The sequence below is a fragment of the Prionailurus bengalensis genome, chromosome E3 (assembly GCF_016509475.1).
Source record: "Prionailurus bengalensis isolate Pbe53 chromosome E3, Fcat_Pben_1.1_paternal_pri, whole genome shotgun sequence".
NCBI lineage: Eukaryota > Metazoa > Chordata > Mammalia > Carnivora > Felidae > Prionailurus > Prionailurus bengalensis.
In genome coordinates this window covers 23646260-23662265 of record NC_057357.1, presented here as the reverse complement: position 1 = coordinate 23662265, position 16006 = coordinate 23646260, and the positions used below count along the sequence as shown (strand labels likewise).

At 44.8% G+C, this 16006-nt stretch overlaps 1 protein-coding gene across 2 annotated transcripts in view; it reads right to left on the bottom strand.

Moving 5' to 3' along the window:
* USP31 (ubiquitin specific peptidase 31) overlaps window positions 1-16006 on the bottom strand; it is a 68767-nt gene that overhangs the window by 9632 nt on the left and 43129 nt on the right. For both annotated transcript variants that reach the window (XM_043560298.1, XM_043560299.1), the window contains 6 exons: window positions 15232-15309; window positions 14522-14651; window positions 10516-10635; window positions 8029-8254; window positions 2354-2512; window positions 758-910 (listed from right to left, as the gene is read on the bottom strand). In XM_043560298.1, the coding sequence (XP_043416233.1) occupies window positions 758-910; window positions 2354-2512; window positions 8029-8254; window positions 10516-10635; window positions 14522-14651; window positions 15232-15309 (866 nt within the window). The remainder of the gene's footprint in view (window positions 1-757; window positions 911-2353; window positions 2513-8028; window positions 8255-10515; window positions 10636-14521; window positions 14652-15231; window positions 15310-16006) is intronic.

Below are 16006 nucleotides of genomic sequence, written 5' to 3'. Positions count from 1 at the left end.
GAGATGAGTCACTGTCCTCATTAGAGAAGCTGAGCTCACTCTCACCTCCTCCAGCCTCAATGCTAGGGCTGCCTGATCCTTCCCGCACCACCTGGGGTTCCTGTCAGAACTGAGGGCTGCCATTACTCAAGCGTAAGTGAAGGTAAAAAACAAAACAAAACAAAACAAAACAAAACAAAACAAAACAAACCCAAAAACAAAAACAAAAACAAAAACAAAAACAAAAACAAAAACCCATAGTTCTATTTGTATTGTGTTTCCCCAAGTATCCGTACTGTGACCATCTTCAGAATTCTTTTATGCAGAGTCAAGAGTTTCTGTTCTAGATGCTTCTGCACTTAAAAGAACATGCCACAAATTCCTGTAAAGGAAACAGCAGTGGAAAGGGGAAAAGCTGAGAGCCGGGAAGCCCCCACACTGGGCGAGCACAGCAACTCCTCGCCAGGCGGCCCTGGGCAAAGCACTTTGGAAAGCGCTCTGAAAGAAATATATCCCTTATTGTAGACTTAAAGCTCCAGCCTCCACACTAAGCCTTAGAAGTAGAAAATAATGAAGTACAACGAGAAACTCATCCTAGAGCTCACAGAGGAAAAGCGAATAACCAGGTTTATATAAAATGGTACTTATGACCGTACAGCCACACAGCCCTTTTACCTTCTCTGACAATCTTCTTGGGGCCTAGCTCCTAAGCGTGAGGGACCCTGTGCCGTGTCCATGAGATGCCACTTTGGAAATCTGTCACAAAACCCATACCCACCATCGTCTTCACTCCTCTCTCCGGTCATCTCCACCGACTCGGATAATGAGGCCAGAGAGGTGCGTCTGGAGGACGCCGCGGAGGTCACGCTGGCTTGCTTGCTCCCCGGGAGCCGGCTCACCCAGTGTTCACACAAGGAGGAGCTGGTGGAGCCTGCAGTAAAGGAAGCAGGCACTGGGGTCAGGCTGGAGTCCCAGGCTGGCTCCCTGGCACACACTCGTGTGAAGGGGCAGCGCCTGAGCTGGGGTGGCCTGTGTCAGTCTTACCTCCCAGACCCCTGCTTGAATATCCCATCAAGATGCAAAGAAGGAGGGCAGACTAGCTCATGTTTATAGTCATAAAATGCAAGTATTGGCATGGACACTTCATAATGCAAAGTGCAAATCTTAAGTGCTGGCAACAGAATCATCTATACTCATTCTGCAAATAGTTATTAAGCACCTATTGCCAGGCACCGTTCTAAGTACACACAGTAAAAACTCTGACACAGAGCAAATGAAAGTGGCAGTGCACTGTTATTTCTTAGCTTGCTTTGTGGAATTGTTAAGTCGTTTTCACAATATTAACATACAAACACATAACATGCACACACCTAGGCTGTATGTCATCTGTACTGTCCATTCCAGGGATGCCCTTAAATTCCAAAGCAACATAAACTGCTCTTGAAACTGAGAACAAGACGCAAGTAGACCTCAAGAGGGTGTAATCTCCAAGTATATCTCAGAATCTGGAAAGCACTGAGGGAAGGCACTAGAGCACTGGAGTTCTCACTCTCTCAACTGGGTGAGCAGCTACTGAGGGGTGGGTGCACTGAGTGGGGCTTCACTCCAGCAGGGGTTGACTCGGTTCAGCGGTTCCTCTTCTCAGCGGCTTCAAACCAATCCCTCACAAGCTTCAAGGAGATTCAGGGTGAATACTCTCTAACATGATCCGATGTTACCATGTCTCCGTTGTCGGTCACAGTCTGTTAGACGCTGCGTTAAGGAGCGTGCGTCACCTTGTCTGGACTGTGTGGCTGCATCGAGACTAAACCCCATCCAGCTAAATCCAGCCCACCTATCATTACTATAGCCTTCAACCCTTCCAACCGAACAGGCCGACCTCATCGGGAAAAAGAATGATTTCTAATGGTGCTTTTACCTTGTCTAAAAGGCTCTAACGTACATTTATGTAATCTGATGCATGCAATGACCCCATGAGGCAGATATTATTAGTACACCCACATTACAGATGCTTAAATATGTGGCTTGGATGTGATGTGCTTCCAGATGATGTGACCGAAACATGGTAAAGCCAGGTCTCATTCCCTCTTGCTTTTAGTGTGGCAGCCATACCGCTTTTTCATTCATTCGTTCCACAAGCAAACATGGCAAGCTCACTCTGAGACCGGCGCTACCCACTTCCGTGGGAACTCTGCTGGTTCGCACATTCCACCCCCATTTCCTTGACTGCAGTCATTTTGGTTTCCAAGTTAAACTCAAATGTGAGAATTTATCTGATCAACACAACAGACTCATGAGACCTTGTGGAGAAGTTCTCTGGACCATTACAATCTTCTGCTCTAGGAAGAAGCTGCTGAAGAATGACTGGCCTTACCTGCCACTGAGCTGTTGGCTGACCATGATGGAATAGCTGTCCGCCTCTGGTAGAAAAGGATGTACGCTGTCTGTGTGCAGACCTCATCTTCTGACAGCTGCTGCACGTCACTGTCATCGAAGCAGTACCAGAGGCCATCCACAGAGTTCTTACAGTAGGCTGCCAAAAAGAGCCTGCCATCAGTACCAGGGGAGGGGGCACCGGCCGCTCCACTCTGCCCACAGACACCAGCTCTTTGGCTCATCTAATTCATTCAAGAGCTTTTTAAGGTCGCACGTAGTTACACACAAAGTGGTAAAAAATCCAAATTGGGTTGTGAGCTCAGGCAAAATGTTTCAAGACATTCCAAACTATTCCAAATGTACAAAATTCTACTTAATCTTAGAAAGCCCAACGTACTTATTTACTTGAGGCAGTGGGTCTCAACCTGAGACGATTTTGTGCCGCTAGGGACATCCAGCAACAAATAGAGACATTCTTGATTGTCACAACTAGGGGACAGGGTAGTACTGGCACTGAGTGAGTAGAGATCAAGGATGCTGCAAAACATTCCACAATGCACAGGACAGTCCCCACAGCAAGAATTATCTAGCCAAACTATCAAGAGTGCTGAAGCTGGAAAACCCTGATTTAAGTATGTTGTAACATTTCAGTGTTTATTAGAGATAGAAAATAGGACTAGAAATAATGATACTAATAATAGCAGCAGCTAGTATTTGTTTAGTGCTTATTATGTGCCAAATACCTCAATTAATCCCATGAGATTTATTCTGAAATTCCCATTTTACAGAGGTTCAAAAAGATTAACCAGCTTGCCCAAAGGTCAAGCAGCTGGTGAAGGACAGGGCCTAGCTCATTTCAGGTGTATCTAGTCCCTGAGTTTGCACTTAAACCCTATCCCACCCTGCTTCCCTCAGGGGTAGTATGAACAACATAATGCCCAGTGGAAGCGCCCTGGCAAACTAAGAACACTTGAGCTCAGGAATGCATGTGTGTTTTTCTCCAGTTCAAATTCTAACCCTGAAATAGAAATTAAGAACATTCAAGTACCAGCAAAAGACAAGAACTTAGTGTTTGTGAAGCCACGTGATCTTGTAAAGATATGTCAAGGGGTGTGATAAAATTGATTCAGAGGAGTACCCTATCACACTTCCTAAAAATACCCACTTATTGGGGTGATAATAAATGAGGGCTAGAATATTTAGCTGAATGCCTGAGGGGCAGGGCACACAGGGTCCCATGAGGCATGAGGAGTGACTCCCTCAACAGGCCACAACGACATTTGTAAAGTATGGAGCCTTAAGAGATAAAGGGGATACAGGCGAGGATGGGTTACAACCAGACAGGTCCCAAAAAGAGCAGAATAAGAATCTGTGATCATGGGGAAGGAAGCCATGTACAGCCATGGATTCCTGGGACCAGAAAGGGGAGAGAAATAGAGACAGAAGCAGCACGGGGAGCTGGTAAAACAGCAACTCGTCAGTGGGCAGGTCAGGCCTAACGTATAAACGACCCAGTTGGGGAGATGGCGGCTGTTCTGGAGTGGGACATGCCCCCGAGACAAGGTGACAGAGCAGCCCTGCACTAGCATCAGTAGGCTTCTCTCCAGGACAGTCTGTTCCCAGTCACAGCACGGCAACTAAGGCAGCCCAGGAACACTTTAATGGTTTAACAATGTATTTACTAGATAACTCACTTTTCTTTCTGGAACTAGCTTCTCAAATGTTTTCTAGACAAGTATTATTCAAACTGTGGTTTGCAGACTGGTCCCAGTCCACAACAAGCTAAGCACTCAAACTGAGATAAGCATTTAAAAACTTTCATAGCAACTGGTCACTGCTCGGATATTTTTACTGTATTTTTACATAAGTATTGAGTCGTGAAAAATTGGAAATTTTAGGGGCGTCTGGGTGGCTCAGTCGGTTAAGCGGCCGACTTCAGCTCAGGTCATGATCTCATGGTCCGTGAGTTCGAGCCCCGCGTCGGGCTCTGTGCTGACAGCTCAGAGCCTGGAGCCCATTTCAGATTCTGTGTCTCCCTCTCTCTCTGACCCTCCCCTGCTCATGCTCTGTCTCTCTCTGTCTCAAAAATAAATAAACGTTAAAAAAAAAAAAAATTAAAATAAATAAATAAATAAATAAATAAATAAAATTGGAAATTTTAAAAAAGAACAAGGCAGGTTCTGCCTCATAGAAGTTTGATCTAGAATCCATACACAAGTTAGCTACACACGTACCAGTTGATTATATCTAGAACTAGTGCAAAATAAAATCCCAAATAGGGGCGCCTGGGTGGCTCAGGCAGTTAAGTGTCCAACTCTTGATTTCGGTTCAGGTCACAATCTCATGCTTCATGGGATCGAGCCCCACGTCGGGCTCTGTATGGACAGTATGGAACCTGCTTGGGATTCTCTCTCTTTCTCTCTCCCCCTCCCCTGCTCAAGCCCTCTCTCTCTCTCAAAATAAATAAACTTAAAAAAAAAAAATCCAAACAAGGACTTAAAAACAAGGTATCTCGAATTCAACAACACTAGGGTATTTAAAATGTTCTCTAAACTAAAACCCTAAACATTTTATATACTGGAAAAGCAGTGGTATGGCCTAAGCATCACAAAGGGGGAAATAATGCAGAAAGAGCCTAAGCTTTTCCTAGGTAACACAGGCCCTGAGAGGCAGGCATGAGCAGTTCCAGTGCACGAGCATGGTCACCAAGTTCCAGTAAGATTACCTGCTGTAGGTCACAGAGCTCCGAAGAGGTGTCTAGCCTCTAGCCCACGTTCCTTTCACTAAACTATGCTGCCTCCAAAGTACCTGTGGGTTTTCAGGCATTTTCCAAAGTCTTCTCTATATAAAGATTAACATGAGGGGTGTTGTTGGTTGAGTGTCCGACTCTTGATTTCAGCTCAGGTCATGATCCCAGGGTCGTAGGATCAAGCCCTGCCTTGGGTTCTGCATGGAGTGCGGAGCCTGCTTACAATTCTCTCTCCCTCTGCCCCAGCTCATGCCTCACTTTTTTTTTTTTTTTTTAAAGAGTAACATGATAGGTTAAAATCCAGCACTGCCTCATTTTTCTCAACAATTTCTTGCTAGAAACTGCATTACTTTCCTGAGAAACAATATTATAAATGGAAGACACATTCTTTACCAAAGCTGAAGCTGGACGAACACCAACCAGGGATGCTGGCAAAGGTGTGACCACACCAGCTAACCAGTGAAATTAAACCATTTCTAAGTCCCTTTCCATCTGAAGAGTCCCTGGGCGTGTAATTCTATGACTCAGTATCAAAGAACATAGATATGACTGGTAACACCCCAAAGGCAAACATCCAATTAGACACACAACATTTATTATATAAACGGGTCCCATCAAATATAAATACAAAATATGCAAGACCAAAATATAGTCTCACCAGATTTTAAATTTGGTTTAAGCCAAAATACTAGGTAAAATATATCTGAACGTTTAATTAATATTAACTCTGTCTTCTGGGGACTTATACTTCTCAATCTCATTCGTTCTTCTCCTTGAGCGTGCTTCTAGAGCAAGCAGAGGCAAAGCAAACCACTCCACTATGAGACATGCTCCAAGCTGGGACCATTCCTCTCACATCCCCAAAATATAAGATTACTGTATCCAGTCACCTTCCCTGTCTCCTGCATCCCGTGGGGAAAGCAGATTGAGAGAATGTGCCAGCAAAGGGGTTCGGGAGCCCAACAGGGAGGTCTCAGGGTTGACTGCTAGGGAACTCCACACAGTTGAAAAACCAGCTGGTAGAGCCAGACTTCCTCTACCCCCACCCCCGACCTTTATGAAGCACTGGCACCCTAGAATCTTGTAGCATGAAGCACTGAGTTCATGAAGAAAGGAAGTGCCTGCAAGTATACATGTCAAATGTGTTGAGTGTGAGGGAAGCAAAACTCTGAGTCCTGGCCGCCCACCCCCACAGATGGCCAGACTAACAGCAGTGCCCTCCATGGACTCCCCACACACACGAATGTCCAAGGAAGAGCCCCCACGCCTGCGTGCCTCCCCAGTGTTCATCACGGATAATTCCAATTCTGAGACTCCATCTCAAGGAAATACAAAACTAGAATGTAAACTAAAAGATGTTCATCAGTGTTATGGTCAAAGTTAGAAAGCAGGAACAGTAGATATGTTCAACAACAGGAAATGGCTATATAAAATTAGAGTTCCACCAACAGAATATCCTGTGGTCCTAAAAAGTAGTGTGTATACAAATTAAGCATAGACAACTGAATACTCCTGTTACAACAGGTAAGTGTGAAGACTGGGATGCAGGGACATACACACACCCCTCGCATCTCACCACGCCTCTGATTCTGGAACTTTTTTATTGTCTTCCTGTCAGCAGGTACAGTCCTGAAGTGCAGGCCACTATCCTATCAGCTTCTCCTGTGCCTCCAGTTTGCTCTAACCACCCTCTCCACTGGCCCGCTGCTCTTCCCGCTGTGTACACTTCTGTGCACCACACAACCTATTACACGCTACTGATCTGACATATCAAGTGGTCCTATATGTCCCTGCTCGATTACACTCTTAGAAGACACAGTTTGAGGCCTATTCATCTCTGATGTGCCTCTGATGTGAACCCAGTGCAAGTTACACGGGAGGTGCCCCATGAATGTTCACCTAAACAGAACATACCAGTACAACCACAACAGTGTCAAATAATGGCCAAAACGTCCAGAAAAACACTGGAAGAAATGTTACCTACATACAATGGGATAGTATTATTCAGCTTTAAAAATGAAGGAAACTCTGACATGTGCTGTGACATGGGTGGATCTTAAAGACATTACGCTACGTGAAGTAAGCCAGACACAAAAGGACAAATACTTGCAAGGTTCCACTTATAGAAGGTTCCAAGAGAATCAGATTCATAGAGACAGAACAGTAGTGGCCGGGGGGGGGGGGGGGGGGGGTGTGGCGGGGAGGGTGGGAAAGGCAACAGGGACTTGCTGTTTAACAGAATTTCAACTTGGGAAGAAGAAAAACGTTCTAGAGATGGATGGTGTTGAGGGCAGCACTACAACATAAATGCACTTAATGCCACTGAACCATACACGTAAAAAAGGTGAAAATGGTAAATTTTGATATATTTATCACATTTTTAAAAAATGTTACCAATGGTTATTTTTGAGTGATGAGCCCATGGATGATGGTACTGTTCTCTCTCGTGTATAAATTTCATATAACGAACAGTCCCTTTTAAAAATGAAAAAGATAAATTTAGCTTTAAAACAAAAAGAAAAAATTCTTCCAAATCACCTTAAAGACACTATAAAACCGGTTCATCTAATCACTCCAAATAAGGGAGAAGCAAGAACCTCAAGGAGTGGAATGAAACCCTAAATGGCGGTGGGGGTGATGTAACCAAAGTGAGCCCTTGGTGACCCAGACAACATGATCTACCTGCACACACCACTCCCCAGTCAGGTCACACAGCTACTGGATGGTCCGACTCAGGAAGAGAAGGAAGAATTTGCATTTATTTGCTCTTGGACAGAGATCCAGCAGATGAAAACTGCCCTCAAAGATGGCAGACTGCGTACTAGAAGAGAAAGTGAGGTTTTAAAGCAAAAGTAGCCCTGTCACAAGCAAAACATGTCTGAAGGAACGGTCAGCACAGACACCCGGCCTCTCGCACTGCAGACCTGTGTAGTGCCCCCCTTGCATGGTGCCATGATGATTGCACACAGCATACAGGTCATAGACGTAGTCCTCAGGGTCCCTCCCGAGTCCATAGGGCCGTCTCCATGGAGACCAATGGGATGGCAAACTCCAGCTGCTCTGACTTCTCTTAACCACATGAGGTGTCATGTCCAGGCCAGTCAAGGGGAACTTGACCATGTTCTGAAGTTTCATACGCCTGTCTCCTTCCTGTTACAAGAAGAAAAACAAGTTCTGATGATATTTTCATGCAAGTAGATGGTAGATCAATTCTGCGTGAAATGTGGACCCTAACAGCTCAAGTGGTTTGAGTTACCGATCTGATGGTTTCCAAAGATACGTACAAAATAAGGAAACACACTAACAGTTTTAACTATCTGGAGAAACAAGTTTCAATACTACTCAAAGCAGAACAAAGAATGACCTACATATAAGGGGTGATGAGCCTCTCGGAGTCTCCATTTCCTTATCTGATAGATGAGTTTAGGTTTTTAACTTACAAACTGACAGTATTGGGTAGTTCATCATGATACCTCTGTCAAAGAGGCATGAAAAGTAATGGAGTAAAACTGTACATGAACGACAAAGTTAGTGCTGGCACAGAATAGCCACCAGATTAAGCAGTGTACCCTTTTCCTCCCCACCTCCTCCAACAAGCACAGTAACAGTTAACATTGACTTAATAATATATTCATTTAGTTGATAATAACTCATTTAGTTGATAATCTCGGGTAATCTGTATCTTCCATTAAAGCCACGGGGAAATCCTCTGAAATCCAACTGTCCGCTCACTAGCTATTTTCTGAATGTTTCTTGTGTCCGTGGGAGCTCTAAGAAATTAATTGGGCATGGATAACACCCACCCCATGGAGCCACGGATCTATTAAGAGAAGGAAAATGTTCATAAGAGAAAGGGAGGATGAGCCCTGGATGGTCAGGAAAGTCAGACCAGAGAATTTGGACCTTGCCGTGCAGTCAAGCACTGAGGCTTTGAGGGAGGAGGGAACGTCATCAAAGCTGTGTAAGCAGTGCACAGCACGGGACACAAAGGGAGGAGCAGCTTAAGTGAAGAAATCAAGTAGAAGACAACGTGACTGCAACTAGCTAGAAAGCATCACAAGTCTGAACGGGCAGGCTTACAGCAAGAATGGGGACAAGGGGACACACACAGGAGGCAACGCAGAGGCACAACCAAGCTGAAGTGATGACTGGCTACATGGGAGGGACAAGAAAGAAGTCGAAAACAACACTGCAGTTTTGAATCTGGGTGCTGGAAGGGTGAGGACATTTCTTCTAAAGAAACAGAAGGCAAAGGAAATCGGTCAGCTTGTGTGTGGAAGAAGGCCGGGCTCTGAACCTCGGCTATCTGCATACAGCAGCTATCTGCATACAGTCGAGACACTCTTTACTATGATTAAAAACCTAGGGATCCTGTGCCTGTCACCCCAGACACTCTCACTTCATCAGCAAATCCTAAACATCTGTTGATCTATTCCAGTCTTTTCTCCACAGCCACTGCTCCGGACAAGCCACCAGCATCCCGCCCCTGCATGGTTGCATCGGCTCCCTTCAGATCTCCCTAGCTTCATTCATGTGGCCTCCCATCCTCCACACAGCAGCCAGAATAGTCTCTTCAAAACACAGATTTGGCCATGTTGCTTCTCTGCTTAAAACCCTTTATCAGAATCCCACTCTGCCCACGAGGAACAACCAGCCCCTGCCCTTCCCCCGCCCTCTGGAGCTCCAGCCAAACTGGTGTGCTGTCAGTCTCTTGCACGTGCTGCCCCGCTCAGGGCTCTGCACACGTGGCTCCCTCTGCCACCGTGTGTGTGCAGCACGGCCCCCACCTCACTAGGGAGAGGCCTACTCCTAATCTTTCAGATACACACCTTAAAGCCAGGCCTGAGAGACTCCTTGAACATTTCCCTCTCATCTCCCTCTCTTACAGTGGGGCCTGCCCAGGACAACCCTAACCTCAGGGAACACACAGCCTTTTGGGAAAAACTGACTCGGAGCAATACAACTCACATCAGATTTTCTCTGCATATATTTATGAGTCATCTTCCCAACTATGTGACCGCTTCTGGGAGCAGGGTAACACCTGCTATTACTTTAGGTACAAAGAGAATTCTACCTGCCCCAGAAAGGAGCTCTGGTTTTTTTTAATCCTAAAGTACACTTACCAAAATTTAAAGCACAACATTTTCAAATCTAAAGCAAATCCTCAAGAACAAAGTAAAACATCTGCAGTATGAACTAAAATGTTTTGAATTGAAAAGGCCACAGGATGCTCAAATTTTGCTTTGGGTAAGAACAAACATGACCCCAGACACTGGGGCAGAGGCATCTGTAACAACGTGGACAGGGACGCTGGATCCAACAGGGACACCGAAGGACCCCCATGCAGCCCACAGCAGAGGCACGAGAAACTTGGTCACAGCTTTTCTCACTGTGACAGAGGACATCCTTACCTGTCGAAATCTCTTCAGATGGATAATAAGCACATCAGGCAGAGTCCAGAGGCTTAACGTGATGCTCCCCTGCTGCAGCTGCTTACAGTGCGGGCACCGCCAGGCGTCATCCGGGGCAAGCTGAAAACAAGGAGCATGACACGACTTCCGTTACGCACCACCTCAGGCGAGGCTTTTATAGGAGGCCGCGGCCCCCACTTCTTGGTCAGGGCACGGTACAACTCGGGTCTCTCGGGAAACCACATACATAGGATGCAGAGTCAATGGAAAACACCATCAAAAGCGGCACCTGGCCAGAGCTGGCACCCAAAGATTTGCTAAATAAATCATCTCTCAAAAATGCATGACTGAACAGGTAAATATTACACAGAGGATGTTCCACATCACAGAAGAACCTCAAATTCCACAGATTCTCAAACTCAACCTGTTGCGCTTCCATCAATATAGTGTCCTCCTCCTCCTCCACCTGTCCCATCCTCCTTCCCTCCCTCCCCCTTCCTCCCCCTCCTCCTCCATGTCATACCTCAACAAACACTACTGCCACCCACCAAAAGCAGAACCGGCAGGGCGGACAGGTATCCCAAACCCTCAAACCCTTCCCTCTTCCTCTCGTTCCACATCTACCCAAAGTAATTGCCTGCCACCTCCCACACCTGTCTCCTGCACTCCATTCCCACTAACATGGCCTTAGTTCAGAGTCCCTACCCTCGCTCTCATCTGGACTTCGGAGTCTCCTATCTGATCTCTCTCTCCCAAGCACTAACCCACTCCAAACAATCCTCCCCCATCCTGCTACCAACAAGGTCTTTCTGAACGTCAATCTGAGGCCTCAAGTCCACATATGTCATCTCCGCAGGTGAGGGTTTTAGGAAGGGGACTTATTCAGTTAGAGGTATGCCCATGAGGCATGTCTGATGAGAGATTTAAGTCTCCTCTGGAGTTCAGAAGATGCACCAGATCAGGGACTATCAACATGATGAGGTAAGGAATGACCATGCCTACTGAGATGGAACAGATAGAATCACAGAACAGAATCTTGGGGAATGCCTCTTTTTTTAAGTGAAATACTAAAGCTGAGAAACCACCAGAGCCTGAGGATGCATAGTCAGAAAAATAGGCAAATCAGAAGCATTCCCTCTGATGCATACCAAGGAGAGAGAATGGCAAGATCCCATGGAGAGGTCAGATGGTGATGGAGCAAAGGCCACAGAACTGAGCAAACCAGGGGCCACCGAGAGTTTCAGAGGGCAGTGTCAGAAGTGCAAGTGGGATGGAGAGAGGGAAAGAGCTGAAACCACTAATAGAGAATAAGGCAGAAAAGAAGAGGAGAAAGGCAGGCATGGTAACAGGAAAAGGAAGCAGACTGGGTTGTTGTTTTTTTTCCCCCGTGGCAGGAAGACCAAATCACATTTGTAGGAAACATGGGGAAAAACAGAAGTTTGGGTGGATGGAAGTGACTCAGACACTTAACGCTGGCAGAGACCCACAACTGTCATCTGGTCAATCTGCATCTCTGTGTGACTTATTAATAGTCTATGTATGTGGCCATCCAGCCCAGCGTGTGTGGTAAAGGAGCAGGCTGTAGTCTGTTTTGTCAATTTCCAATACAGATACTTTTATCAGATACAATAAGAACAACCTGACAATGTCTAAGAGCTATGAAAGCTTCGAAAACGTCTCTGATTTCTGTACCTATCTCATTGTAAACTGCTACAAAGAGCTCCTGGCCCTGCCGACCACATTGAGCACCGCTGGTCTCACTGACTCTGACCAGCAGATGAAGGGCAGCTATCTCAGTAGGCAGCTCTTCCATTTTCAGACTGTCTGTCACAAAGTTCTTCCTCATATTAAGACAAATGCACTCTCCCTGTAATTTCCAATCTTTAGGTTCTGCTTTTCAGATAAAATTAAGTCCAATCCCTTATCCACAAGCCGGTCCTTGAAGTGCCTAAAAATAACTATTAGATCCCCACTCAAGGCCTCCTCTGTCAAATTAAGCATGTCGTGGTTTCCAGATGCACCAGCCCCTATCCACTCTCTCTGGTGCCCCGGTTTGTCAGTCTCTTATTAAAGAGTGAGCATTTAAGGTAATGAAAAGAATGGTGCTATCACCATCTAAATTCTGGGCACTGTTTTAAAGCATCCTTAAGGCAGCTGACAGTGGCTGGCACGTGACACTGCTGATCAATACCGAGCTTACAGACATCTAAATCCCCAAGTTAGCATCTCACAGCCTGCTGCGGAATCTCACTGTCTCCTCTTCCGTGTCCCTGTCGTATTTCTGGACCCGATGACTGAACTTCCCAAGTAACATTCATTTATGCATTCATTCTAGTGTGGACTTACTGAATCCCTGTCTATGTGCCAGGCATGGCTTATAGATATTGGGATTATTTTATGACCAGAACAGACTCTCTCAACTCTCTCCCTTACCCGCTGTGTCCCAGCCATACTGGCCTCATTCCTGTTTTTCAACCATGCCAAGTTGCTTGCTTTATTTACTTATTTATCCCCACCAAACAGACTGAGGTCAGAAACACTGCCTGGCTTAGTCCCTGTTATATCCCCAGTACTAAGCGTACCACCTAGTGCACAGTATGTACTCAATAAACATTTACTGAATGAATGAATCCCTACTAAAATGTATCTTGCTAGCTTGAACTTAACCTTCTAGGTCAATGAGATGTTCTGTGGAATACCAATGTTGTCATCTAGTAGATCCACTCAGTTTTAAGCTTTGGGCCATTCTCAAACATCTCCCAAATTAAAAAAAAAAAAAAAAAAAGCCCAAATAGGACGAGGTACCACACAGAGTCTGCCATCAACCTGTTTTTAAAGCCAACTGCCTATTGTATAATTGGGCTCCAAACTGGGAAGAAAAAAAAAAAATAGGTCTTATGAAAAACTATTATTAGGAATGTCTGGGTGGCTCAGTCGGTTAAGTGCCTGACTTCAGTCAGGTTATCATCTCAGGGTTCCTGAGTTCAAGCTCCACAGTGGGCTCTCTGCTGTCAGCACAGAGCCCGATTCAGATCCTCTGTCCCCCTCTCTCTCTGGCCCTCCCCCACTAGTTCTCTCTCCCTCTCTCTCTCAAAAATAAACTTAAAAAAAAAAAGAAAAACTATTATTAAAGGAGCTGGCTATGAATAGCTTGGGGGAAAAAAGACTGTGAGAATATTAAAAGTATTTTCAAATATTTAAAGGATAGACAAGTGGAAGCACAGAGCCCTACGTGGAGCTCAAACTCACAAACCGTGAGATCATGACCTGAGCCAAAGTCAGGCGCTTAACCGACTAAGCCACCCAGGTGCCCCCCGAACTTTCGATCTACATCTGCACTGAGCACTCCAAAGTGTGGCTAATGTAGCTAAGGAACAGAATTTTTAATTTTGTTTCATTTTAATTAATTTAAGTTTGAATTTAAGTAGGTCCTGGCACATATGTTTTTGGTGCCAAAAAGTTAAGAATAACTATTTTTGTTACTAGGGGAAATGACTTAAAATCCCTAAATCAAGGGGTGCCTGGGTGGCTCAGTCAGCTTAGGTCATGATCTCGCAGTTCACGAGTTCCAGCCCCACATCAGGCTCTGTGCTGACAGCTCAGAGCCTGGGGCCTGCTTCAGATTCTGTGTCTCCTTCTCTCTCTGCTCCTCCCCCATTTGCGCACGTGTGCACGTGCACGCTCTCTCTCTCTCTCAAAATTAAACATTTAAAAACAAGGTTTAAAATCTCTAAATCAAAACAAAAAAATAATACATATATCACTGTTAAAAAAGAAAAAAAATTAACTACAAAGGTTCACTTCTAGAGCATTTCAATCAATCAAGGTTTTCTAGTAATCTAAACTACTTTTGTAAAGTCCTAAAAGGAATAGCACTAAGACACCCATTATGTGAGTGAAAAACGCCTGGGGACTTTTCTGGGGCATACTTTGCTCTCCGGTGTCATCCTGCCACATCGCCCTCCCTAGCACCCTCACCACCCCAGAAGTGCTGCCAGGCTCTTACCCGCTCCTCTTTGGTGTAGAGCTGGAAACACTGGGATAAAGTGCAAGTCTGGGGCTGATGATGACGCTCCCTCTGCAGACGGACACTTTCTGCATCAGGAATATACTCATCTTCAGTATTTACAAACAAGCTGCAATTGGCGGGGGAGGGAAGCATTTATCAGAGAATGTCTTGCAAAACTGACCTCCAAACTGCAGCTTCATGATGTGACTATAAATTCATAACCAAAAAGAACCAATGTGTAACAAAAGCAAACAGGTTATCAACTGGTCATCCAACTTTTCTATGTTCCAAAATAGTCTTGAAAAGCTCTGTATCTATAAAATTATTTCTTGAAAATAACTTGGGAGTTGGTTTTCATGGGATTGGTCGTGAACCATTAATATATATTCTTGTCCTTTGTATCTACAGGCATGCATTTGGCATAATTTACTAGAGTTAATGGGCTTATAATCAAAATCAAAATCACTGGCCCTGAACAGTAATGAATAAATAGCTCAGTCTCATCAGCAGCAAATGTTCTGAGGTTTTTGAGATCCAGACAACAAAATGTATAGGAAAGAAATAACTGATTAAAGGCTTAGCAAGCCACTTGGATACTTAGCTAAAAAGAGAGATTTGTCTCAGCAAATCTGAGGGATCAAAGGGATGCTATTAAAAATGGTAATTAAAACGATGATTCTATAAACACTAAATAAAACAATACTCACAAATCTTTTGTTTCCTTGTCCCATTCTACCACTAACTTCACATGAGCAGTGCCACCTGGTCCACAAGATTTTAATGCCCTAGAGGATGGAGAAGGAAGTCACATATTATGCTCTTAATAAATTATTTCACTTATGATTATATCCTATCTGAAATTTGATATCATAATGTGATTGCTGAAAATGTTCAACACTGTTCCTCATCAGAGTTTCTAGCAAGACAATTATGACTTCATATTTAGAATAACTAGGTTACAACTGGACTGAAAAATCCTTAAATTAAAATGTCCAGTACAGAAGGAGACTAGAAGAAATTAGTCTCACATTATGTAGGCTGTCTACAATCACTCTCAGATGTTCTTTATGACCTTTCCAACTTTTTGTCTCATTTCTCACCAACCCAAATAGAGACCAGATAGTAGTCCCTCTGGGAACACAGTCTTGCTCCTACACCTCTTCTCCCCCATAACCCACGCCTGGGCCCTTGGACTGTGCCCCATGCCAATCCAAACTGTGCCCTTCCTGCAAGGTACCCCTCAAGTTCCATCCCTGTCTTTTATAAAGCACTCCCCTCAGGTGGCCTTTCTTGTCACCATCTCCTGAGAAACTCTTTCAGCAAGAGTAGTCAATATTAATTACCCATCTAATATTTGTTACGCTTTGCAGTATTCTGGATCAGTATCTAATCTCTTAACTCTTGTCTCTAAAACCAAACATAAACTGCTTTCAAACACAACCACATTGTATACTTTTTTTGGAATCTTAAAGTGCAAACACC